Genomic DNA, 27,421 nt, shown 5'->3' with positions numbered 1-27,421 from the left:
AGGGCCACGTAGCACAAGGACCTGGGACTAGATAAGCCAGTCTTTTTCAGTCATGTCAACTCAGGTGGTGGTTGGATGTGAACTACCCAGAGTGTTGCAGGGTATTTTCAGGATAGGTGACTAGGGCAGATCAACTTTCTTTTTATAGATCTTCTCTGGTGGTTTCACAACTTCATCGGGGCTCTGTAGTGATCTATAGTGTGAAGTGAGTTCCTAAAAAAACTTACTAAGATTAAGATCTTGGTTCTGTGCCTGGAAACAAAGATGCCATCCAAGCTGGCTCGCAGAGCGTTTGAAAGGCAAATGGGAGGCAAGTCTGTATTGCTGCAGAAAAGTGATGAATAATGCTGTCTGCAAGCGGAAGCGCCAAGTGATGGCAGGTGAATCTTTACACTCAAGACGAGTAAAACTAAGATAAAAATTCTGATATTTTACATTCAAGCCAAATATACAGACTTCCCTGTGCATTTATATAATTACGGCCAGACGATCGCCCTCCCAGTAGAGTGACATGCGGTAAGGCACGAGGACCTGAATTCAAGCCCGCAGTCCCCACCCACCTGCAAGGGGGGAACTTCATGAGCAGGAGAGCAATACTGCGGGAATATCCCCTCCTCTCTCTCCCTCTCTCTCTCCTGCCTCACTACCTCTCTACTTCTCACCCTCTATGAAAAGGTGGCCACTGGAAGTGGCAAGAGTCATGTAGCCATCAAGCCCCAGAAATAACTGTAATGGCAAAAAGAAAGGTAGAATGAATGAATGAATGAAGGAAGGAAGGAAGGAAGGAAGGAAGGAAGGAAAAGGAAGAAAAGGGTCATACTTGAAATATTTGTAGAGATTCAAGCTGACCCTGTGCTCGTGGAGATAACTGGCTTCATTCTCTCACTTAAGAGTGAGAAACTGGCACTTAGAGGGGCTGCAGCACAGAGCAGTCACTGGCAGAGCCCAGTGGGAACTCTGGCCTCTCTTTAGCGCTTTCTCACTTGTCACTTTCCTCAGGGAACTTTTCCACAATGAGCTTATCAGTCTGTCTACTGTCTTATCAACTGTCGACTAATTTCTCTTTCTGGAAACAGCTCCCGTAGACTTTGCCCCGACTGCCTCTGTTTGAAATGCCCCTCTCTACAGTCATGCTTTGCTATATCTCATTTGATGTTCTCTGGTAGGGTCAGAATAGTTGCTTTGCCCATTTTAAGAAGGGAAATGGATGCTTGGGGAGCTGGCCCACTAGGCCTCATTGAGTTGAGCTGTGTTCTTGTCAAAACTGGTGCATTAGTAGGGGTGCGGAAGGCAGTGCTGAGGACATCCCAGTTGGCCAAGGAGATAGACATGCAATGCCCTTGCCTCTCAGGATTGTTGGAACTTCAGCTCTCTGTGGCATTTATTTGGTTTATGGAGAGATGTCCACACATGTGTGTCCAGTAATTTGTCTAGCCAGCGTTTATAAACACCTGCTAGGCCCCAGCTTCATCAGGGGAAGTGATAACACCCATGACCCTGAAGGAGGAAACAAACAGATCTGAGGGGAGTGAGGTCTAACTCCTGGTGACTCTCAGCTCTCAGGAAACTTGAAATAAGTGGTGTTTCAGCAACCAGGGCTGTAAGACGATTCCTTTTATTTTTTTAAATCTTAAAAATTATCTTTATTTATTTATTGGATAAAGACAGAAATTGAGAGGGAAGGGGGAGATTTTGAGAGGGAGATTTTGAGAGGGAGAGAGAGACAGAGAGAGACACCTGCAGCCCTGCTTCACCACTTGTGAAGTTTCCCTCCTGCAGGTGGGGTCCGAGGACTCAAACCTGGCTCCTTGCTCAATTTGTAACATGTGCGTTCAACCAGGTGCACCACTACCTGGCCCCCTAAGATGATTTCTTCAGGTTAATTCTGAAGACACAGTTCAGCATGAGATTGTCTGCCGGCAACATAGTCACCTTATGGAGAGTGACACAGGGTTTTGCCAGGAAGCATTGACAAGAGCTGTAATGGAGGGGACAGATTTACCGTATGCTGTCCCTTTGCTTGAAACAACCCGTATCATCATTCTTTTTCTAGCTACTTATCTATTTATTTATTGGATAGAGACAGAGAGCAATCCAGAGGGAAAGGGGAAGAGAGGGAGGGACATAGACAGAGAGACACCTGCAACACCACTTCACTGCTTTCTCCCTGCAGGTGGGGACCGTGGTTTGAACCCGGATCCTTGCGCATGTAATCAGGTGCGCCACCTCCTGGCCCCTCAGATCATCATTCTTTATGGCATGTGTTCCAAAAGAAGATGCTTTAAGAAAACTAAACTGAACTGAACTGAACTGAACTGAACTGAGCTAAGCTAAGCTAAGCTAAACTAAGCTAAGCTAAGCTAAGCTAAGCTAAACTAAACTGAACTGAACTAATGGCCCTGTGGAAAGTTGGAAATAGATAGAAGTGCACTCAGAACAAAAGGAAGGGGCCAGGCGGTTGTGCACCGGGCTAAGCGCACATACTACTACTAATAATACTAAGCACAAAGAGCCCCGCAAGGTTCCAGGTTCCTGCAGGGGGGTTTCTTCACAAGCGGTGAAGCAGGTCTGCAAGTGTCTATCTCCCCCCATCTCTCTCAAGTTCTCTTTGTCCTATACAATAAAATGAAAAAAAAAGGCCTCCAGGAGCAGTGGATTCGTAGTGCTGGCACTGAGCCTCAGAGATAACCCTGGAGGCAAAAAAGAAGAAGAAGAAGAAGGAGAAGGAGAAGGAGAAGGAGAAGGAGAAGGAGAAGGAGAAGGAGAAGGAGAAGGAGAAGGAGAAGGAGAAGGAGAAGAAGAAGAAGAAGAAGAAGAAGAAGAAGAAGAAGAAGAAGAAGAAGAAGAAGGACAAGAAGGAGGAGGAGGAGGAGAAGAAGAAGAAGAAGAAAAAAAGGAAATCAGCTGGTTTGGATTCAGGGTTTGTTTCTTCCTTTCGGAATTACAGAATCTTTGTCATTTTCCAGAGAAGCCCCAATCAAAATTCATAGAGAATCAAGTACTAAGGGTAATATGTTTAAGTGGATCAAAGGAATTTCTTTTCTCCCTGTAATCTCTCCCACTCTCTCTTTTTCTTAGCCTTCTAGCTAGTAGAAATAGAGTCAAACGTAATATATACTAACCACAATTTAGGGGACCGTGTTCATTCTAGAAAAAAACAAGGATTGTTTCTTTCTTTCTTTTTTTTTTTTTTAGGAAAGATTGTTTAAAGCGAAAACAAAAGCAATGTTAACAATGCAGTCAAAGACTCTGAGGTGGGTGGGAGAGAGGGTTCAGGTCCTGGAACATGATGACAGAGGACCTGGGGGGTTGTATTGTTGTGTGGAAAACTAAGAAATGTTATGCATGTACAAATTATTGTATTTACTGTAAAACATTAATCCCCCAAAAAGAAATGAAAAAAAAATGGGGAAAATGGCCTCCAGGAGTAGTGGATTCATAGCACAGGCACCAAGCCCCCAGCAATAACCCTGGAGGCAAAATAAAGAAAGAAAGAAATAAAGAACTTTATGGTCCTTAAAGTCATAAACTAATGATATTAATATTCCTGAGAGATTTACCAGATACTCAAAACCAAAAATTTGCCTTGGAAGGGGTATAGTCTCCCCTCGTCCCTCACTCTCTCTCTCTCCCTCTCTCCCTCCCTCTCTCTCTCTTTCTTTCTTTTTTTTTCTTTCTTTCTAACGAGTCCTGCAAGTGGTTCTGCTGATCACTCACATGTGACATCGCTGACCTCGCTTAGACCAATTACACCGATTCTGGGGGTGGAGACTGGAGATGGCGAACTATTGTCTTCGTTCTCCCGCTCATAGATGTGCCGTGCTCCCGCAAATGAATGGGACAGAGAGAATGAGGTCAACTGGCCGGAAGACAGTGCCATTTAATCTGTACTGGGTTGGAAGAAAGCCAGTAGAAGTGTGGACTATTTTGGCTGGACTACCGGCTAGTTTGCCCCAAATGTAATTTTTTAACGATTTTTAAAATTATTTTTAATGAGAAAGTGAGAGTAAGTAAATATCCCAGAGTAGAACCCTGGCATATGAGGTGTCAGGGATCAAACTCAGGACCTCATACTTGCAAGTACTAAGCTTTAGCCACTGTATTCTTTGCCAGACTACATAAATATATATATATGGTGTTTTATAAAAATATTTATTTATTTATTCCCTTTTATTGCCCTTCTTTTTATTGTTGTGGTTATTATTGTTGTTGTTGATGATGTCGTCATTGTTGGATAGGACAGAGAAATGGAGAGAGGAGGGGAAGACAGAGGGGGAGCGAGAAAGAGAGACACCTGCAGATCTGCTTCACCACTTGTGAAGAGACTCCCCAGCAGGTGGGGAGCCGGGGGGTTCAAACCAAGATCCTTACACTGGTCCTTGTGCTTTGCACCATGTGTGCTTAACTCGTTGTGCTACCACCCGACTCCCTATATAGCGTGTTTTTTTTTTTTTAAGTGACCAAATTTTAGCTGTGTGGCCTGAGAAAAGCCATAACTTGAAAAAAAAGATTTTTTAAATCTATTTTTCTCTTGTGGTTGATAGAGACAGGAGAGAAATTAAGAAAGAAGGGAGAGACAGAAAGGGAGAGAGAAACAGAGAGGCCTGCAGCATTGTCCCACCACTTGTGAAACTTCCACCCCTGTTGTTAGGGACCAGGGGCTTGAAGCCCGGCCCTTGTGCATCGTGACATGTCGGCTCTATGGGTACGCCGCCATCTGGCCTCTTAGCTCCGTTTTGCAGCTGAGGTTGGTAATCCGTGAGATGGGGGTGGCCCTATGTATATAAAATTCTATGAAATACCACCTAGCAAAGTTAGCGAGGACACTAGTGCCATTCTCTATATGTTCCACGTGTTTGTATCACTTTTTCTCTTATCCTTTTCCACTCCCAAAAAGTAGAAGAGAAAGGAAAAAGTAAATCTTAGGCTACATAGTTCATCATTCTTGAAGCACCTGCCAGAGTCTATTAAACTAACAGGTGTTGAATCATTATCCTCACACATATCCAGTTTTTGTAATGAAAAAAAAAACCTAACCTCAACGCCTAAGTGTGCTGTTTAAGTGATTGCTTTAAGGTTTGGAAGTCCATGGAAATTCTGACCTAGGAATGAATTAAAGTACGACTGTAGATTGCTTTTACTGCCTCGTTATCATTATTACTGTTATTATTATCACTGTTTTCGATAGAGCAGAGAGTGGAAAAGGGAGCACAGCCCTGAAGCTTCCTTCCATGCTGTGGGGGCTGGGCTTGAACCCGCATTTTGCACACGGCAAAGCAGCACACTCTCCCAGTGAGCTAGTTCACTGGCTCATTTATTTTTTATTTTAGCAGCCCAACTAAGCATGCAGTAAATTGACATATGTGAAGTATACACTGGGTAAGATTGAATGCAAATACATGCTTGCCATCACCACACTTCCCAAATACACTTCGTCACAATGAAGATAGTGGACATATTCCTCCCTCATTTCCAGAATTTTGTCCATGCCTCAGTTGCATTTTTTGTTTTTTTTACTTTTTTAGTTTTTATATATTTTTATGTATTTTTATATTTTTATTTTCTTTTTATATTTTAAAATTTAAAAATATTTTTATTTTGCTATTAGATAGAGACAGAAATCGAGAGGGGAGTGGGAAATTGAGAGGAAAAGACACAGAGAGACCTGCAGCCTTGCTTCACCACTCGTGAAGCTTTCCCCCTGCAGGCAGGGACCAGGGGCTTGAACTTGGGTCCTTGTGCACTGTAATGTGTGCTCAACCAGGTGCGCCACTGCCTGTCCCCTTCAATTGCATTTTCTACTGTCTTCCACCCATCCCTACACCCCTATTTGTCCCCCACCCCCCGTCATCCACTTAACTGCTTTCTATCACTTCAGATTATTTTGATTTCTAGAGTTTATATATATATATATGGTCTTGATTTTTCATTCACTGGAATTGGTTTGAAACTCATTTGTGGTGTTATGTATATGAGTAGTCCAATTCGATACTAAATGATTTTCCCTTGTTTGCATGTACACTTTGTCTATACATTCACTTGTTAATGAACTGTTGGGTTGTCTCCTGTCTAGGGTTATGGCCTATAAGATAACTGTGTTTGTTTGTATACAAGTATCTGTATACATGTGTGTTTTTTCTCTTGGTTGAATAGCCTCCATAGGCTTACTAAACACTTTTCATAGTCAGACTTGTTAACTGTAGTAATTTTAAAAGATGTTTAATAAGATCTTACACATCTTATCTCCTTAATGATTTGTTGTTAAATATCTTATATTCATTTTTTTCCTTAGTGAATTATCTAGTCAGATCTTTTGCTCATTTTTTAATTGTGTTGGAATGATTTCTTATTTAGAGTTTTGAAAGCTCTTTGTATTTTATGGGTAAATTATTTACACGTCCATGTTTTGTGAGTATTTTTCTTTTTTGTCTTGTATTTTTCTACCAGGGTTCTCACTGTGGTGGACATTTTTCTCACTAGGTGTCTTTTATTTTTTTTATTTGTCCAACAGGAATTTCAAAAAGTAGAAGTTCAATTTTTCTATCTTTAAAGTTTTTTTATCAAATTGTTCCTTTATCGCTCTTATTTCTGGTGCAGGATCTAGAATTTTGGGATAACCCACAAAGCTTTTCTGTCTTCTTCTAGGGATGTTTTTGCCATTTTACATTTAGAATCATTATTTATTGCCAGTTATTATTTTTTATTTGGGTATAAGATAAAGATTGAGATTTATTTTTAGAGCTTGGATTGTTTGTAGCACGCTTTGTTGACAAGATCGTACATTCTGACCTATTGTTTTTGTACCTCTGCCAAATATCAGTTTGAAATAGATCAATTTCTGTGCTCTATTGCATTCTGTTGGTCAATTTGCTTTTCTTGGTGCCGAGATGAAAATCTATTCATTGCTATAAATCAGACTGTGATAACCCTGAAACTCTTTATTCTTTTTCAACATTTTAACTATGGGAGTTCCTTGGAATTAGCACATAGTTTAGAATCAGCAAGTCTGCTAGTTCTGGTTGGAATTGCATTATGTCTATTGGCCAATACAAGTCTTCCCAACTCAGCAAAAAGAGATATCTCTCAATTTATTTAGCTAATCTTTAGTTGCCATTTTGCATATCTCTTTACAGATTAATCTTTATGTGTTTCATATTTTAATACTATCGTAAATGTTTGTATTGTTTCAGCTCCATTTTTTATTGCTGACACACAGAGAATGATTGATATTGTATATTGAGCTCAGACTCTGCACTTTTGCCAAGCTCAGCAGTTCAAGTACTATTTGTACATTCCTGGTGTTAAGGGTTTTTATTTCATCCAATGTATAAGAATTTGATAACAACATTGTTACACTGATGAATTTTCAAGCGTTAGCTCAACTTTTGTTTGTGGGAATAGAATACTCTTCATAATGATGGACTATACAGTCTCTGGTTTTGAGTTGTTGAATTTTATTTGTTAATTGAAAACTTGTCACTACAATTCAAAATCAGTTTATGTCACAGTTTGAAATTGTCTTGAATTAGCTTGAAATTAGACTGTTTTCTGTTTGCTTGTTTCCTACCAGGGCCATTGCTGGGGTTCAGCACCTGCACAATTTGACTACTAAAGGTGATTTTTTTTTTCTTTCAAGAGAGAGGCTAGGAGAGAGGGAGAGAGGGAGAGAGGGAGAGAGGGAGAGAAAGAGGCACTGTGAAGCTTCCCTGTGAAGGTACTTGCATGTGGTGGCTTGGGGCTTAAACCCTGGTCCTTGCACATAATACAGCGTAAACTCTACCGGGTTAGGTATCTACAGTCCATCCATAGTTTGTTTTAGAAAACAGTGTCAAAAAATGATAATAGAAATACTTAAACTTCATTATGAAAGAATGAAGTTTCAGGCTAAGAAATAAAATATATATATATTTAGATTAATGTATATAAACTGATTTAGATCAATATATATATTGATTTAGATCAATATATAAAATAGATTTATATATTTATATATAATTTATATATATATATAAATTGATATATATAGGATTTTTTTTAGAAGAAATGACTGGTTAGTAGTAGTTTTGGTTAAAAAAAATGCCATTGGAAAAGCAGTAACGAAGGGGTCGGGCAGTGGCGCACTGGGTTAAGCGCATGTGGCGCAAAGCGCAAGGACCCACATAAGAATCCTGGTTCAAGCCCCCGGCTCCCCGCCTGCAGGAGAGTCACTTCACAGGTGGTGAAGCAGGTCTGCAGGTGTCTGTCTTTCTCTCCCCCTCTCTGTCTTCCCCTCCTCTCTCCATTTCTCTCTGTCCTATCCAACAACAATGACATCAATAACAATAGTAATAACTACAACAATAAAAAAACAAGGGCAACAAAAGGGAAAATAAATAAATATTAAAAAAAAGGAAAAGCAATAACGAAAGCCAGAACTCTTACCTTCTGCACCCCAAAAAGAACACTGGTCCATACTCCCAAAGGGGTAAATGACAGAAGGTGATCAGAGGGCTCTGAACCCCAGTTCTACTAAAACCCAAAGCATTTGTCACCAGGAATCTTGTTTTTAGTATAGAATTTTATTTTATTTTTATTTTTTTATTTTATTTTTTTTCCAAAGCATAGTTCAGCTCTAGTTTACAGTGGTTCAGGGGACTGAAACTGGGACCTTTGGTGTCTCAGGCATGAGAATCTCCTTACATAATTATTATGCTATCTATCCCCCTCCCTCACTCCCCAGGAATCTTGTTTTTACACCATTTTTTTTTAATCCATAAAAAGGAAACACTGACAAAGCCATAGGGTAAGAGGGGTACAGCTTCACACAATTCTTACCACTAGAATTCTGTATCCATCCCCTCTCCTCCCCTGATAGCTTTCCTATTCTTTAACCCTCTGGGAGTATGGACCCAGGGTCATTGTGGGATGTAGAAGGTGGAAGGTCTGGCTTCTGTAATTGCTTCCCCGCTGAACATGGGTGTTGGCAGGTGGATCCATACTCCCAGCCTGTCTCTCTCTTTCCCTAGTGGGGCAGGGCTCTGGGGAAGTGGAGTTCCAGGACATATTGGTGGGGTCGTCTGTCCAGGGAAGTCTGGTCGGCATCATGCTGGCATCTGGAACCTGGTGGTTGAAAAGAGAGTTAACATACAAAGCCAAACAAGTTGTTGAACAATCATGGACCTAAAAGCTGGAATAGTGCAGATGAAGAGTTGGGGGGTCTCCATTTTTGTAGACAGCTTAGTAGGCATATTTTAGTTAAATTCCAAAGGGCCTGTGGCTATACTAGTTTTTTGTTTGTCGTCCCCTCCCCGCCCCAGCCTGAAATCTGATATGCAGGTGGATCCAAGTTATTGTCTGGGGAGATGATGTCATGGCTGGAAAAAGGACCAGAAAGCTGGACCAGGGAAGAGAGTAGCTCTCTAATATGGGAAAGGTGTATAAATATTATTGACTGTAAACCCCATCGATTTGATGTGATCTGGGGCCCATATTCAGCTTAAGAGCCTATGTGACCTCTGCATCCCTGTAGGTCTGAGCTCACATTCTGTGGTCATGAGTAGGAATGTTCCAAGCTGCCCCAGTATCAGGACCCATCTTCCTCAGGTGTAGCATACAGTATGTTGTCCAGCCTCCCTTTGGCCCTTGCGCTTCACACCACATGCGCTTAACCCACTGCGCTACCGCTCGACCCCCAACAGTCTTGTTTTAAAAGGAGTTTCCATCACAAACCTCAAATATGCACAAAACTATTGCCAAATGACCACCTCAGCACCCCCTTTTTATTTTTTATTTGTTCTGTGAGGCCGAGATGAACAGACACAGAACAAAGAGCCACCGCAGCAAGGCTCCATCATCCAGGGAGCCCTCTCCACATCACCCGTGAGACTCCCAGGGAGGGCTGGGTCTTGAACTCCATGCCTTATGCAAAGCAAGGCGTGTGCGGTGCTGGATGAGATACCTTCAGCCCCTTTGCATTTAACTTTAAAAAATTTATCATTAGTGATTTAGTAATGATGATCAAGATTGTAAGATAACAGGGGTATAGTTCCACACAGTTCCCACCACCAGAGGTCTGCATCCCATCCCCTCCATCGGAAGCTTCCCTATTCGTTTTTCCCCCTTTATTGGGGGGATTAATGTTTTACAGTCGACAGTAAATACAGTAGTTTTTACATGCATAATATTTCCCAGTTTTCCACATAACACTACAACCCCCACTAGGTTCTCCGCCATCCTGTTCCAGGACCTGAACTCTCCCTCTACCACCCTCCCCAGAGTCTTTTACTTTGGTGCAATACACCAATTCCAGTTCAGGTTCTACTTGTGTTTTCTCTTCTGATCTTGTTTTTCAACTTCTGCCTATGAGTGAGATCATCCTATAGTCATCCTTCTATTTCTGACTTATCTCACTCAAAATGATTTCTTCAAGCTCCATCCAAGGTGGTCAGAAAATGGTGAAGTCATCATTTTTAATAGCTGAGTAGTATTCCATTGTGTATAGAGACCACAACTTGCTCAGCCACTCATCTGTTGTTGGACACCTGGAAGCTTCCCTATTCTTTATCCCTCTGGGAGTATGGACTAAAATTCTTTTTTTTTTAAAAAAATTTATTTATTCATGAGAAAGATGAGAAGAGAGAAAGAACCAGACATCACTCTGGTACATGTGCTGCTGGGGATCAAACTCAGGACCTCATGGTTGAGAATCCAATACTCCCAACCTGTTTCTGTCTTTATCTAGTTGGGACAGAGCCCCGGAGAGGTGAGACTTCAGGACACATTGGTGAGGTCATCTGCCCAGGCTAGTCAGGACAGTGTCATGGTAGCATCTGCAACTTGGTGGTTGAAAGACAGTAAGATAAAAGGCAGCACAAATTGTTTCATAAACAGGAACACAAAGATAGGAATAGAGCAGATGAAACTAGGGGAACTACAAAGTCTGTCTGTGGTATCTTCCAAGGTGCCCACGATTTTAGTAATTTTTGTCCAAGCCAGATAACTAATATGCAGATGGGCTAAAAATATTGTCTGGGAAGATGTATTTACCTTTAACTATACAACTAAGAATGCTTCATTGTGCTGAGAACCACATCCAAAAATAAACTGGCTTATTTTTTTTTCCATTTCTATATGCTTTTAGATAATATGTGTTTTTTTTTAAATTTTTTTATTTAAGAAAGGATTAATTAACAAAACCATAGGGTAGGAGGGGTACAACTCCACACAATTCCCACCGCCCAATCTCCATATCCCACCCCCTCCCCAGTAGCTTTCCCATTCTCTATCCCTCTGGGAGCATGGACCCAGGGTTATTGAGGGTTGCAGAAGGTAGAAGGTCTGGCTTCTGTCATTGCTTCCCCGCTGAACATGGGCGTTGACTGGTTGGTCCATACTCCCAGTCTGCCTCTCTCTTTCCCTAGTAGGGTGGGTCTCTGGGGAAGCTGAGCTCCAGGACACATTGGTGGGGTCTTCAGTCCAGGGAAGCCTGGCTAGCATCCTGGTGGCATCTGGAACCTGGTGACTGAAAAGAGAGTTAACATACAAAGCCAAACAAATTGTTGAGCAATCATGGACCCAAAGCTTCGAATAGTGGAGAGGAAGTGTTAGGGAGGGTACTCACTGCAAACTCTAGTGTACTTCTGCTTTCTTACTTTGGTGCCATACTCCAAACTCAGTCAATTTCTGCTTTGCGTTTCTACTTCTTTTTTTTTTTTTTTTTTTACATGCATAACATTCCCCAGATTCCCATTTAACAATACAACCCCCACTATTTCATTCATCATTTTTCATGGACCTGTATTCTCCCCACCCACCCACCCACCCACCCCAGAGTCTTTTACTTTGGTGTAATACTCCAATTCCATTTCAGGTTCGACTTGTGTTTTCTTTTCTAATCTTGTTTTTCAACTTCGGCCTGAGAGTGAGATCATCCCGTATTCATCCTTCTGTTTCTGACTTATTTCACTCAACATGATTTTTTCAAGGTCCATCCAAGACTGGTTGAAAATGGTGAAGTCATCATTTTTTACAGCTGAGTAGTATTCCATTGTGTATAGAGACCACAACTTGCTCAGCCACTCATCTGTTGTTGGACACCTGGGTTGCTTCCAGGTTTTGGCTATTACAAATTGTGCTGCCAAGAACATATGTGTACACAGATCTTTTTGGATGGATGTGTTGGGTTCGTTAGGATATATCCCCAGGAGGGGAATTGCAGGGTCATAGGGTAGGACCATTTCTAGCCTTCTGAGAGTTCTCCAGACTGTTCTCCACAGAGGTTGGACCAATTGACATTCCCACCAACAGTGCAGGAGGGTTCCTTTGACCCCACACCCTCTCCAGCATTTGCTGCTGTTACCTTTTCTGATGTGTGACATTCTCACAGGAGTGAAGTGATATCTCATTGTTGTCTTGATTTGCATTTCTCTGACAATCAGAGACTTGGAGCATTTTTTCATGTGTTTCTCGGCCTTTGGGATCTCTTCTGTGGTGAATATTCTGTCCAAGTCCTCCCCCCATTTTTGGATGGGGTTATTTGTTGTCTTTTTGTTGAGTTTGGCAAGCTCTTTATATATGTTGGTTATTAAACTCTTATCTGATGTATGGCATGTAAAGATCTTCTCCCATTCTGTGAGGGGTCTCTTGATTTGGGTAGTGGTTTCTTTTGCTGTGAAGAAGCTTTTTAATTTGATGTAGTCCCATAGGTTTATACTAGCCTTAGTCTTCCTTGTAATTGGATTCGTTTCATTGAAAATGTCTTTAAAATTTATGCGGAAAAAAGTTCTGCCAATATTTTCCTCTAAGTATCTGATAGTTTCTGGCCTAACATCCAAGTCCTTGATCCACTTGGAATTTACTTTTGTATTTGGTGAAATACAGTGATTCAGTTTCATTCTTCTGCATGTTTCAACCCATTGTTTCCAACACCATTTGTTGAAGAGACTCTGCTTTCCCCATTTAATAGTCTGGGCCCCTTTGTCAAAGATTAGATGTCCATACGTGTGGGGCCTTATTTCTGGGCTCTCAATTCTATTCCACTGGTCAGTGTGTCTGTTCATGTTCCAGTACCAAGCAGTTTTGATGACAATGGCTCTATAATACAGTTTGAGATCTGGCAGTGTGATGCCTCCGGTTCTGTTCTTTTTTCTCAAGATTGTGTTAGCAATTCTAGGTCTTTTCTGGTTCCAGATAAACATTTGTAGCATTTTTTCTATTCTCCTAAAAATGTGCTTGGGATCTTGATGGGGATAGCATTAAATTTGTAGATGGCTCTGGGTAATATATTCATTATGATGATGTAAATTCTTCCAACCCATGAACATGGAATATCTTTCCACTTCTTTGTGTCTTTTTCAATTTCTTTGAGTAGTGACTCATAATTTTCAGTATACAAGTCTTTCACTTCTTTGGTTAGGTTTACTCCTAGATATTTTATTGTTTTTGTTGCTATAGAAAAAGGAACTGATTTCTGGATTTCAATTTCTTCTAACTTAGTGTTTGCATAGAGGAATGCCACTGACTTTTGAATGTTAATTTTATAGCCTGACACATTACTGTATTGCCTGATGATTTCCAAAAGCTTCTTGCTGGATTCCTTAGGTTTTTCCATGTATACTATCATGTCATCTGCAAATAAGGAGAGTTTGACTTCTTCTCTTCCAATCTGTATGCCTTTAATTCCTTGCTCCTGCCTGATTGCTATGGCAAGAACTTCCAACACTATGTTGAATAGTAATGGTGATAGTGGGCAGCCCTGTCTAGTACCTGATCTGAGTGGAAATGCTTCCAGTTTTTCACCATTGAGTGTGATGTTGGCTGTAGGTTTGCTATATATAGACTCTACTATCTTCAGGAATTTTCCATCTATTCCCATTTTTTGTAGTGTTTTGATCATAAAGGGATGTTGTATTTTGTCAAAGGTTTTCTCTGCATCTATTGATATGACCATGTGGTTTTTGGTCTTGCTTTTGTTGATGTGGTGGATCACATTGATTGATTTACGTATATTAAACCAACCTTGCATGCCTGGGATAAACCCCACTTGGTCATGATGAACAATCTTTTTGATATACTGCTGTATCCGGTTGGCTAGAATTTTGTTCAATATTTTCGCATCTATGTTCATCAGAGATATTGGTCTGTAGTTTTCTTTTTTGGTTGTGTCCCTGTCTGCTTTTGGTATCAGGGTGATGTTGGCTTCATAGAAGCTGGCAGGGAGTATTCCAGTGTCTTCAATCTTCTGGAAGACTTTTAAAAGTAGAGGTATTAGTTCTTCTTTGAAAGTTTTGTAGAATTCATTTGTAAAACCATCTGGTCCAGGACTTTTATTTTTGGGAAGATTTTTGATAACTGTTTCAATTTCATTAGCTGTGATGGGCCTGTTCATGTTATCCACTTCCTCTTTACTTAGTTTTGGAAGTTGGTAGGTATCTAGGAAATCGTCCATTTCTTCCAGGTTCTCTAGCTTGGTGGCATATAGTTGTTCATAGAAGCCACGCATGATATGTTGAATTTCTGCAGTGTCTGTTGTGATTTCTCCTCTTTCATTTACTATCCGATTTATTTGGGTCTTCTCCCTTTTTTGTTTTGTGAGTCTGGCTAAAGGCTTGTCGATTTTGTTTACTCTTTCGAAGAACCAACATTTACTTTCATTGATCTTTTGTATGGTTTTCCTATTCTCAATGTTATTTATTTCTGCCCTAACTTTAGTAATTTCTGTCCTTCTGGTTGCTTTAGGATTCCTTTGTTGTTCTTCTTCTAGGTCTTTGAGATGTGCAATCAGGCTGTTTATTTGTGCCTTTTCTTGTTTCCTAATGTGTGCTTGTATAGCTATGAACTTCCCTCTTAGGACTGCTTTAGCTGTGTCCCAAATATTTTGATAGCTTGTGTCTTCATTTTCATTGAACTCTCAAAACATTTTGATTTCTTCCTTGATTTCCTCTTTGACCCAGAAGTTGTTAAGAAGTGTACTGTTGAGCTTCCACATTTTGGGACTGTTACTAATCTTTTGTTGATTGTTAAGTGTTAGTTTAATTCCACTGTGGTCTGAGAAGATGCTTGGGATGATTTCAGTGCTCTTGAATAGGCTGATGCTGTCTTTGTGGCCTAACATATGGTCTATCCTTGAGAATGATCCATGTGGATTTGAGTAAAATGTGTATTCCAGTTTCTTGGGATGAATGACTCTGAAAGTGTCCAATAGTTCTAGTTTATCTATCTCTTCATTTAGCTCTCTTATGTCTTTACTGATTTTCTTCCTGGATGATCTGTCAAGTTGAGATAGTGGAGTGTTGAAGTCCCCTACTATAAGTGTGTTACTGTTAATATATTGCTGTAGCTCTTTCAGTAGAAGTTTGATGTATTTAGATGGCTTCTCATTGGGTGCATAGATATTAATAATTGTTAAGTCCTCTTGATTGACTGATCCTCTGAGCATTAAGTAGTGTCCATTCCTATCTTTTTTAATCTTATCTATTTTAAAGTCTATCATGTCAGATATGAGAATAGCTGTTCCTGCCCTTTTTTGTGGGCCATTGGCTTGAATGATAGTTTTCCATCCTTTCACTTTAAGTCTGTGTTTGTCTTGTTGCATTAGGTGAGTTTCCTGTAGACAACATATTGTTGGGTTGTGTTTTCTGATCCATCTTCCTACTCTGTGTCTTTTAATAGGTGAATTCAGGCCATTGACATTTATTGATATCAAAGATTGAAGATATTTTAACGCCATTCTTGTAGAGTTTTAGAGTGTATTGATATATGTCCTATTTGTGGTGGTCTGGTTGTTTATAGGAGACCTTTCAGAACTTCTTTCAGGGCAGTCTTGGTGATGGTTGCTTCCTTCAACTGTTGCTTGTCTGAGAAGGTTTTGATGCTTCCATCTATTCTGAATGACAATCTAGCAGGATATAGTATTCTTGGCTGAAAACCTTTCTCATTGAGCACTCGATAGATACCTTGCCATTCTCTTCTGGCCTGTAGTGTTTGTATGGAGAAGTCTGCTGCTAATCTTATGGGTTTTCCTTTGTAGGTGACTCTTTGTTTTTCTCTTGCAGCCTTGAGGATCCTTTCTTTATCCTTATTCCTTTCCATTCTAAGTATGACATGTCTTGGTGTCTTTAGGTCTGGGTTAATTCTGTTTGGGACCCTCTGGGCTTCTTGAATCTTTATGTCTTTGGTGTTGTCTAGACTAGAGAAATTTTCAGCTATTATGGCCTGGAGAATGCTTTCTTCCTCTCCTTCTCTTTCTTCCTCTGGTAAGCCAATAATGCGTATATTGTTTCTTTTGAAGTCATCCCATAGGACTCTGTTGTTGTTTTCAGCATCTCTTAATCTCTTTTTGAGATCTCTTACTTCTTTTTTAGTTGTCTCTAATTCATTCTCAATCTTGCTAATTCTGTCTTCAGCCTCATAGATTCTATTCTCTCTGCCCTCTACTGCTTTCTGGAGTTCATCTATTTTGTTGCCCTGCTCTGATACTGTTTTAGCTTGTTCAGCTAGTTGCCTTCTTAGCTCAGAGATTTCAGCTTTCAGCTCTCTAATAACCATGAGATTATTAGAATTTTCTTCCATATTCTCATTTGTTGTTCCTGCATTTCTGATTATGATTTTTTCAAATTCTTTACTCACTCCTGTTATTATTTCCTTAGCTAATGTTTGGATATTGAACTCGTTGTTTTGTGCTTCACCCTCTGGAGGACTTTTAGCTGGACTCTTGTCCTGGTTCGAGTCTCCAATATTTTTTCTTGTTGTTTTAACCATTTTATATATTTTGTTATGAGTTCCCTTTATCAGTACTTTTCAAATTATTGATCACTATTGCCTGGATTGACTTGTGTCTAAGTAATTTAATTAAAGGGTTTACTGTGGTGGAAGTTAACAGTTTTTTTTCAATCCCTGAGTTGGAGCTCAGTGGTGTAAAAGCCTCTTTTTTTTTCTTCCCTGTAGGCTATGGGAGCCTGAGGGCTTTTAAACTATCAATAGGCTTCAGCTTAATCACTGACTCCTGACCAAGAGATAAAGCAGGGTGTGGCAGAGATAATCCAGTGGTTATGCAGAGAGACTTTCACAGCCCCTCAGCTATGCCACCGAGGAGGTATAGGTCTTCTCCTGAGTTTCCCGGTTAGATCTCTGTCCCCTGGTGTCCCTTCCTGTTGCTGCTCCAGATTCTGAGGGTAGTAGCAATGGAGACTCAGAGTTGCACTTGGTGAGTCTCTGGGGAGTCCTTTCCTCCCTTCAGCTGTCCCCTTGTTGTGGAGCAGACTGGAGGTGGTGTCTCCACTGATAAACTGCTGAATGTTAGCAGTCACTTAATCTCTCCTTAGGCCCCTCTCTCCTCTCTGTCACCAGCCACGCGTGTTTGTACTCACGGGTGATTTACTGGGTTCCTGTGGTCATTGTAGTCCTGTCTTGTTTCGGTCCGGGTGGTCTCCTTTGGTATTCCTAGTTGATCCGGGAGAGGAGAGAATATGTGTGTTTTTAATAGAGCTAAAATTGACTTAATATTTTCTCTATGTGGATGTTATCTCTGGTGTGTATCTCAGGTGACTATTTCAATGGCTTTGACTGTTTTCCACAATTACTAACATGTTTTGGAAGAGGCTAACACTATTTTTAAGCTATTATCTCTGTGACTCAAAACTGTATACATTTCTCAAAGACATGAGCAGCTATTTACATAGTTAATTTATCAGTGACTTATTAAAGGACTATCTTTCTTTTCTTCAGTCATCATAAAAGCTGCCATTCTAATGGCTGCATTCACCTTCAGACACATTTTCCCCTCTCATTTGTAATTAATGGTGACATAATAGAGTCCGTCCACAATCTCGGGAGGACAGCTAAGTGCAGTGAGAAAGAAGTGCCGTCACGCCCCCTTCAAACCTTCCCAAGGTGGTTGATTCCTGGCAGTCTGGGGAGACAGAACTGTCTCCAGGGCAAACTCCATCTCTGTCTTCTATTTTAAATATTTACTCCTCACTTTTAGATTTTTTTGTTGTTGATTTTTAGAGTATTATTTTCATTCATGTTGGAGATATTGCCAGTGCAATCACGACTTAATTCAGGGGCCCACAGATGGTGGTGTCAAACTTTATTAGCATTAACCTTCAGAGTATTTTCAAATCCCTTCACACAGTTCATAAATATTATCATGCAGTGAATGTTATTCAGAATAGGCTTGGACTATCCAAGAACACTGTTAAAGAAACTCTTTATGTAGAACATTTCCTTTAGCTTTGCCTTCCAATGAGACACATTAAAAACGTGGTACAGTCGGGGCCGGGTGGTGGTACACCTACTTGAGCACACATGTTACAGTCCAGAAGGACCCAGGTTCAAGCCCCCAGTTCCCCCAATTGCAGGGAGAAAACTTTTCAAGTGGTGAATCAGTGCTGCAGGTCTCTCTCTCTCTTTCTCCCCATCTCTATCTCCCTCTCCCTCTTGATTTCTGGCTGTCTCTATCCAATAAATAAAGATAATTAAAAAAAGATACAGTCTAAAGATTCTGACATATTGTCATGCGACTGAGCCTCAGTTTTCTACAAACTGGGGGGTAAAACGGTCAGCTACGTAGGATTGTCATGGGTATTAAGTCCTCCACATAGTTATGGGTAGATAGCAAGAGCTTAATAAACAGCATTTTTAATTTATTATTTCATTTTTTCTTCTAAAGAAATCTTTCTGGGGGCTTCCCCCTTTTCATATTTTTCAAAATCAGCTTATACCATAAGTTCCTACTTAGCCTTTGGTAAAATTATGAGTTTAACACCGATACATTTAAGGGGAACCAGGAGGTGGTATGTCTGGTTAAGCTCACACACTACAGTGCGCAAGGACCCGGGTTCAAGTCCCTGATCCCCACCTGCAGGGGGGAAGCTTCACGAGTGGTAAAGCAGGTCTGTGAGTGTCTCTCTCTCTCTCTCTCCCTACCTTTCTTCTCCCTCAATTTCTCTCTGTCTCTATCCAATAATAAATAAAAATATTTAAAAAATAGATACTCCCTTTCCAATAAGTCATCTTACTCTCCTCACATTCTTTTTTTTTGTGTGTGTGTGAGTATTAAATTATTATCTTTTAAATTTCTATTGGGGGATTAATGTTTTACATTCAACAGTAAATACAATACTTTGTACATGTATAACATTTCCCAGTTTTCCACATACCAGTACAACCCCCAGTAGGTCCTCTGTCATCCTTCTTGGACCTGTACTCTCCCCCCACCCACCCCAGAGTCTTTTACTTTGGTGTACTACAAATTCTCTAGAAAGCCCTGGTTTGGAACAGTTTCAACTTCATAAACAAATTGCTCCTGAAAGTAAAGTGAAAGTGACCGGGATCCTTACGCCCGTCCTTGTGCTTTGCGCCACCTGCGCTTAACCTGCTGCGCTATTGACTGACTCTGGAGGTGAATGAAGCAAGCCCTTGTTGTCTTTTTATTTTATTTTTTTTAATTGGGGAATTAATGTTTTACATTCAACAGTAAGTACAATAGTTTGTACATGCATAACATTCCCCAGTTTCCCATTTAACAATACAACCCCCACTATGTCATTTTATCATCCTTCATGAATCTGTATTCTCCCCACCCACCCACCCACCCCAGAGTCTTTTACTTTGGTGCGATACGCCAATTCCATTTCAGGTTCTACTTGTGTTTTCTTTTCTGATCTTGTTTCTCAACTTCTGCCTGAGAGTGAGATCATCTCATATTCATCCTTCTGACTTATTTCACTCAACATGATTTTTTCAAGGTCCATCCAACATTGGCTGAAAACGGTGAAGTCACCATTTTTTTACAGCTGAGTAGTATTCCATTGTGTATATAGACCACAACTTGCTCAGCCACTCATCTGTTGTTGGACACCTGGGTTGCTTCCAGGTTTTGGCTATTACAAATTGTGCTGCCAAGAACATATGTGTACACAGATCTTTTTGGATGGATGTGTTGGGTTCGTTAGGATATATCCCCAGGAGGGGAATTGCAGGGTCATAGGGTAGGTCCATTTCTAGCCTTCTGAGAGTTCTCCAGACTGTTCTCCACAGAGGTTGGACCAATTGACATTCCCACCAACAGTGCAGGAGGGTTCCTTTGACCCCACACCCTCTCCAGCATTTGCTGCTGTTACCTTTTCTGATGTGTGACATTCTCACAGGAGTGAAGTGGTATCTCATTGTTGTCTTGATTTGCATTTCTCTGACAATCAGAGACTTGGAGCATTTTTTCATGTGTTTCTCGGCCTTTGGGATCTCTTCGGTGGTGAATATTCTGTCCAAGTCCTCCCCCCCATTTTTGGATGGGGTTATTTGTTGTCTTTTTGTTGAGTTTGGCAAGCTCTTTATATATGTTGGTTATTAAACTCTTATCTGATGTATGGCATGTAAAGATCTTCTCTCATTCTGTGAGGGGTCTCTTGGTTTGGGTAGTGGTTTCTTTTGCTGTGAAGAAGCTTTTTAATTTGATGTAGTCCCATAGGTTTATACTTGCCTTAGTCTTCTTTGTAACTGGATTCATTTTATTGAAGATGTCTTTAAAATTTATGCGGAAAAGAGTTCTGCCAATATTTTCTTCGAAGTATCTGATAGTTTGTGGTCTAAAATCCAAGTCCTTGATCCACTTGGAATTTACTTTTGTATTTGGTGAAATACAGTGATTCAGTTTCATTCTTCTGCATGTTTCAACCCATTGTTTCCAACACCATTTGTTGAAGAGACTCTGCTTTCCCCATTTAATAGTCTGGGCCCCTTTGTCAAAGATTAGATGTCCATAGGTGTGGGGACAGCTTACTTCTAGGCTCTCAATTCTATTCCACTGGTCAGTGTGTCTGTTCATGTTCCAGTACCAAGCAGTTTTGATGACAATGGCCCTATAATACAGTTTGAGATCTGGGAGTGTGATGGCTCTGGTTCTGTTCTTTTTTCTCAAGATTGTTTTGGCAATTCTAGGTCTTTTCTGGTTCCCGATAAATATTTGTAGCATTTGTTCTATTCTCCTAAAAAATGTACTTGGCATCTTGATGGGGATAGCATTAAATTTGTAGATAGTTCTGGGTAGTATATTCATTTTGATGATGTTAATTCTACCCACCCATGAACATGGAATATCTTTCCACTTCTTTGTGTCTTTTTCAATTTCCTTGAGTAGTGACTCATAATTTTCAGTATACAAGTCTTTCACTTTTTTGGTTAGGTTTACTCCTAGATATTTTATTGTTTTTGTTGCTATAGTGAAAGGAATTGATTTCTGGATTTCAATTTCTTCTAACTTAGTGTTTGCATAGAGGAATGCCACTGACTTTTGAATGTTAATTTTCTAGCCTGACACCTTACTGTATTGCCTGATGATTTCCAAAAGCTTCTTGCTGGATTCCTTAGGTTTTTCTGTGTATACTATAATGTCATCTGCAAATAGGGAGAGTTTGACTTCTTCTCTTCCAATCTGTATCCCTTTAATTCCTTGCTCCTGCCTGACTGCTATGGCAAGAACTTCCAACACTATGTTGAATAGTAATGGTGGTAGTGGGCAGCCCTGTCTAGTACCTGATCTGAGTGGAAATGCTTCCAGTTTTTCACCATTGAGTATGATGTTGGCTGTAGGTTTGCTATATATAGACTCTACTATCTTCAGGAATTTTCCATCTATTCTCATTTTTTGTAGTGTTTTGATCATAAAGGGATGTTGTATTTTGTCAAAGGTTTTCTCTGCATCTATTGATATGACCATGTGGTTTTTGGTCTTGCTTTTGTTGATGTAGTGGATCACACTGATTGATTTACGTATATTAAACCAACCTTGCATGCCTGGGATAAACCCCACTTGGTCATGATGAACAATCTTTTTGATATACTGCTGTATCCAGTTGGCTAGAATTTTGTTCAGTATTTTAGCATCTATGTTCATCAGAGATATTAGTCTGTAGTTTTCTTTTTTGGTTGTGTCCCTGTCTGCTTTTGGTATCAGAGTGATGTTAGCTTCATAGAAGCTAGCAGGGAGTATTCCAGTGTCTTCAATCTTCTGGAAGACTTTTAAAAGTAGAGGTATTAGTTCTTCTTTGAAGGTTTTGTAGAATTCATTTGTAAAACCATCTGGCTCAGGACTTTTATTTTTGGGGAGATTTTTGATAACTGTTTCAATTTCATTAGCTGTGATGGGCCTGTTCATGTTATCCACTTCCTCTTTACTTAGTTTTGGAAGTTGGTAGGTATCTAGGAAATCGTCCATTTCTTCCAGGTTCTCTAGCTTGGTGGCATATAGTTGTTCATAGAAGCCTCGCATGATATGTTGAATTTCTGCGGTGTCTGTTGTGATATCTCTTCTTTCATTTACTATCCGATTTATTTGGGTCTTCTCCCTTTTTTGTTTTTCGTATTTCCAATAATCTCAAGTAAACATTGTCTTTATTTAAGCTTCGATGTGTTGCAACAGTCCTTTGGGGCACTTGGTGTGCTGTGATGTTGAAAGAGAAGTATCTCATCTCTTCAGCCTCCACCCACCTCCCCCAGAAGCAACGAGAACACATTCTGCTCGCCTCTAAGTATAACCCATACTTAGCCATATTTGATGTTATGTAGGGCAAAGCACCAGCTGAGTCACTGGAAAAAAGTCCTTTAATAGGACCCAGAAAGACTCAAGGCCTTCAAGAGGAAATGGTTTAGGATCCCCTGTCACTCCATAAATCACTCTGCCTAGCATATGGACCACTTAGCCTTTGTTTTTTGCGTTGTTTTGTTTACTTTGGTTTGGCTTTTTTTTTGGCGGGGGGGGGGGGGGGCGGGGGGTGGGATGTGTAGGGGTGGGAGATGGTTTCTCAGGGCTATACTACTCTGGATTTTTTTTTTCAGGGGAGGGAGAGGATACAACACTAAAACCTCCCCCAGTACTGCAGTTCCCCAGGTGGTGTAGAGGGGGCACACACCTGAGTCATGTTCATGGCAAAGCGGGCGCCCTCCTAGGTGAGCTGTCTTGCCTCTAGACGATTCAGTCTTACTGTAACTGTTTCACCACACAATGAGAGCTCTGAGACTTCGTCAGTGTAGTAGTTGTTGTATTTCACAAAGTATAAAGTTTAAAAAAAGACCCTTTGTCATCATTGATTCATGGTAACAAATTATATGGAACAGGAGCCTGGTGGTGGAGCACATGTTCCAGTATGCAAGGACCCGGGTTCAAGCCCCCAGTCCCTACCAGCAGTGGGAAAGCTTCCAGGGTGTTGAAGGAGGGCTGCAGGTGTCTCTTTCCCCATTCCCATCAATTTCTGGCTGGCTCTATCCAATAAATAAATAAATAAACACTTACAAAGGGAGAGTCCTGAACACAGTGGGGTAAAGCAGGGCTGCAGGTGTCTCTCTGTCTCTCTCCCTCTCTGTCTCCCCATTCCTCTCAGTTTCTGGCTGTCGCTATCCAATAAATAAAGACAATGAAAAACCTACATGGAAGAGAAAAATGCAAGACTAGGTTTTCGTGAGTTCTTCCATAGACAGCGAGAGCCAACTACTTTGACTTGATGGGTCAGAACCGCAGCTGCTGTTGAATTTAAGTTTCCAGGGAAAATGGCGATTTCCGGGCTCGTTGTTGTTCCCTGCATTAAGTTTCTTTTATCTCTCCATCACAGGTTTCAGCAAAACCCACCTAAACTCAACATTCTTCTTGTTGATGAGATTGGGCATATTTGGGGTGGTATGGTCATAGACACACATTATTATTATTATTATTATTTTTGCCTGCAGGGTTATTGCTGGGGCTCAGTGCCTGCACCATGAATCCACTGCTCCTGGAGGCCATTTCCCCCCCCTTTTGTTGCCCTTGTTGTTGTAGCCTTGTTGTGGTTATTATTGTTATTGTTGATGTTGTTCATTGTTGGATAGGACAGAGAGAAATGGAGAGAGGAAGGGAAGACAGAGAGGGGGAGAGAAAGACAGACACACCTGCAGACCTGCTTCACCGCCTGTGAATCAACTCTCCTGCAGGTGGGGAGCCGGGGGCTCGAACTGGGATCCTCACGCTGTTCCTTGTGCTTTGCGCCACATGCGCTTAACCCACTGCGCCACCACTCGACCCCCCACAACATTCTTGTTTTAAATGGCGTGCCCAGAACAAGTGCAGGGTCTTGCACATACATGAAACTACTACTGACTGATCATCTCAGCCCAATTCTTTCATTAAGGCTAGGCGGTAGCATGCCCCATGGAGAATACACATAACCATGCTCAAGGACCCACATTCAGACCCCTGGCTTCCACCTGCAGGTGGGAATCTTCACCAGTGGTGAAACAATGCTGTAGGCATCTCTCTCTCTCTCTCTCTCTCTCCCTCCCTAGCCCCCTTCCCTCTCAATTTCTCTCTGTCCTATTAAATAAAATTTTAAAAAGAATTTTTTTTTTGCCTCCAGAGTTATCACTGGGGCTCACTGCTGACACTAGGAATCCACTCCTCCTGGCCACCAGTATGACAGAGAGCAATTGAGGGGTGGGGAAAGATAGAGAGGGAGAGAGAAAGATAAGACACCTGCAGACCTGCTTCACGGCTCATGAAGTTTCCCTCCTGCAGGTGGGGGGTGGGGACTCACCTAGGTCCTTGTGCTTACTGGGTACACCACCACCCAGCCCCAAAAAGGAAGTCTTAAAAAAAAAGATAGCAAAAGAAATTATTTGTTGTTAGAGAGTTCTTTCTGAATTTAGGTATACATATTGTTACTATAATACCTTTTATCTTACTGTGACTTTTACCCTTGTGAATTTAGCCTACAAATGAATTCAAATGGCTCAAGCTCTTCCTGGAGCTTGTTCCTGGTCTCAAGTAAGAGGTTTTAACCTTTGGACTTGTATCTGATTTTTTTTTTTTAATCATTTGTATAATAATAGATCTTTGTGATTGGTTTTCATGGTCTGGATCACACAAGGCAAGGAGAAAATTTGGACTTATATCTTGTACATTATTTTAACCTTGGTCAAAGAAAAATAGTCTCTGGTTTCCAGTGGGTCGTGATTTAAAGTTGCAATATCAATTTGTTAAGAAGCTCTGGGACAGTGAAAGAGTGAACTGAATTTGAGACATTTCAGGAAGTGGGAAGACGGAGGACTCCTCTGGATGTCTCCGTGAGAGGTTAGGGGACTTAATACATCCAGTCCTAAATGTCTTGTGTGCGGAAAGATGAGGATAAGCCCTCAGTGTGGGCAGTGGAGGGCATCCTTGGCATTCAATAGTGTCTCCTTTTAGGGTAAATGAAGAAACTAGAGTTTCATTCCTCTCTGTCTCTCTCTATCTCTCTCCTCTCTCGTTCTTTGCTTCCTTCCTTCTTTCTTTCTTTCTTTTTTTCTCTCTCTTTCTTAGAGCTGCTGTTATCCTGTTTATGAAAGCCATTTTGAGAATTTTGTTTTCCACACTGTCATCCCTGATTAGATCTCATCTATCAGAGAAATGATCTGTTTATTGCAAGTCCCCATTGGAGCACATTTACATGGAACTCTCATCTGAGGCTCCCACGGGTGTCAGTCTTCTCTTTTTCACCATCTCATCACTCTGAGGCCCTGAGCAATTCCTCATACCCTGGTCCAGTGTCTGTTTCTGTCTGGGTAGGATTGTATCACCTCTATTAGTTAAGTAATTCCATGGAGGAGCTATTGCTCACCTGTTTGTGCTGTTCAGCTGGATTTTATGTTACGAATAAATGTAAGTTCTGGAGTATACATGGTCTGTTTTTCCCCAGCACATATGAATGGTGGATTCAAGGTTACACTATCACAGTGTCACTCTCATTCTCTTGCATTGCATTGGGAATAAGCCCGAGTTTGCCCAGGGGAATCTATTAGGATAGGAATGTTATCTGTCATGTGTTATTTGGAAAGGGGAGGGGCCGTGAAAAGCTCAGTGTCAGAGAGTAAGGTCTTTGGTCAAATGTGTGCATCTGACTCATTTTTTCATAATAATTTATCTTTTTTTAATTTTAATTTTTATTTATAAAAAGGAAACACTGACAAAAACCAAAGGATAGGAGGGGTACAACTCCACACAATTCCCACCACCAGAACTCTGTATCCCATCCCCTCCCCTGACAGCTTTCATATTCTTTATCCCTCTGGGAGCATGGACCCAGGGTCATTGTGGGATGCAGAAGGTGGAAGGTCTGGCTTCTGTAGTTGCTTCCCCGCTGAACATGGGCGTTGACAGGTGGATCCATACTCCCAGCCTGTCTCTCTCTTTCCCTAGTGGGGCAGGGCTCTGGGGAAAGAGACCTTTCCTTTCTCATAGGATTCTCTAGTTCCATTGCGGGTGGTTCACTTCCTAACCAAGTCCCAAAACCTAGATATAGGCAAGTTCCCATGATACAGGACATATGTACACATTCGTCTCACTAATTTTATAACTTACATAGAACCTAGCATGATGTCTCATGATAGTAGGAATTCATAAACTTCCTAGATAAACCAACAAAGTCAACTCAGTAGGGATCTCAAGACTATAATCCTTAAGAAGGAGAGGGGAAAGATATTGTAGTTTAGGATTGTTTGAGCGTCTTCTTTCAGATGAGTGAGTTTCCTTCTTAAGAAGCTTCCTGCAAGCAGAAATCGAGTGGTGCTTTGCTCAGCGCCAGTCAGTGACACTGCCCAGAACCACGCACTACAAGGGTCATGCTTATAATCCACCATCACAACACTGTGCCTTATGCTTTTCTGCCTAGGTGACTCTGGTAAACTTGTTATCACAAGTTATTACCCTTAGTTCTAACCTATTCTGAAGGAGTAGACAGCTGATACCATTATTTGAGGACTTAGAAATATTCATCTAGACATTGGATCCAATCTGTATTTTTTAAATTTATTTAATGTGTAATTGGCGAGAAAATAGCAAAGACAAATTTAAATGCTTGCATCTCTAACCTTGTCATTGTGTCTAAGCATTCATTCATCATCATTATCTTGGATTCCTGCAGCCAGCAGACTTCATAGGAAAGCAAGCACTGAAACAGATTAAAGCCGAGGGGCTGAAACGGAGACTCGTCTGCCTCACCTTGACAACGGACAATGTTGATCCAGAGGGAAATGAAAGCGTCTGGTTTGACGGCAAGGTGAGAGTGGGCACCCTCGGTCAGGCAGGACCGGCGGTGGCTTTGCTGCAGCTAAAACTCCCCTTGCTTTGATTTCTTTTACACTGCTCTGCTGCTTCTGTGTCTGTTGGTAGGATTGGGCATGTTTCCTTTCTGAGTTGATATTAAAGAAACGAATCAGTTAACTGAAAGGCACAAAGAAATGCTCAGTTTTGAAAACATAAAATTATGTATATTGTAATTAAAGAAAGTACAGCAAGGACTTGAAAACCATTTGCACAGTGAGGAAAATAGGACCAAAAGGGTGAAGTGATATATTTGTTTTATCACATCCATCTGTGAATGCAAAAGATGGATTTTACAGAGAATTTCATACTTTGATTTAGCTTCTCAGGGGTCTTTCA

At 40.9% G+C, this 27,421-nt stretch overlaps 1 protein-coding gene across 3 annotated transcripts in view; it reads left to right on the top strand.

The window, feature by feature from the left end:
• The window catches only part of DMGDH (dimethylglycine dehydrogenase), an 86,296-nt gene that overhangs the window by 55,224 nt on the left and 3,651 nt on the right, over positions 1-27,421 (top strand). For 2 of the 3 annotated variants that reach the window (XM_007519036.3, XM_060201079.1), the window contains exon 15: positions 26,904-27,038. The exons of the other annotated variant lie outside the window; for it this stretch is intronic. In XM_007519036.3, the coding sequence (XP_007519098.1) occupies positions 26,904-27,038 (135 nt within the window). The remainder of the gene's footprint in view (positions 1-26,903; positions 27,039-27,421) is intronic. 3 annotated transcript variants of the gene reach the window in all.

This window comes from Erinaceus europaeus, chromosome 11 (genome assembly GCF_950295315.1).
Source record: "Erinaceus europaeus chromosome 11, mEriEur2.1, whole genome shotgun sequence".
NCBI lineage: Eukaryota > Metazoa > Chordata > Mammalia > Eulipotyphla > Erinaceidae > Erinaceus > Erinaceus europaeus.
Note: the sequence above shows the minus strand (reverse complement) of the source record. Positions and strands in the feature narration are given on the sequence as shown.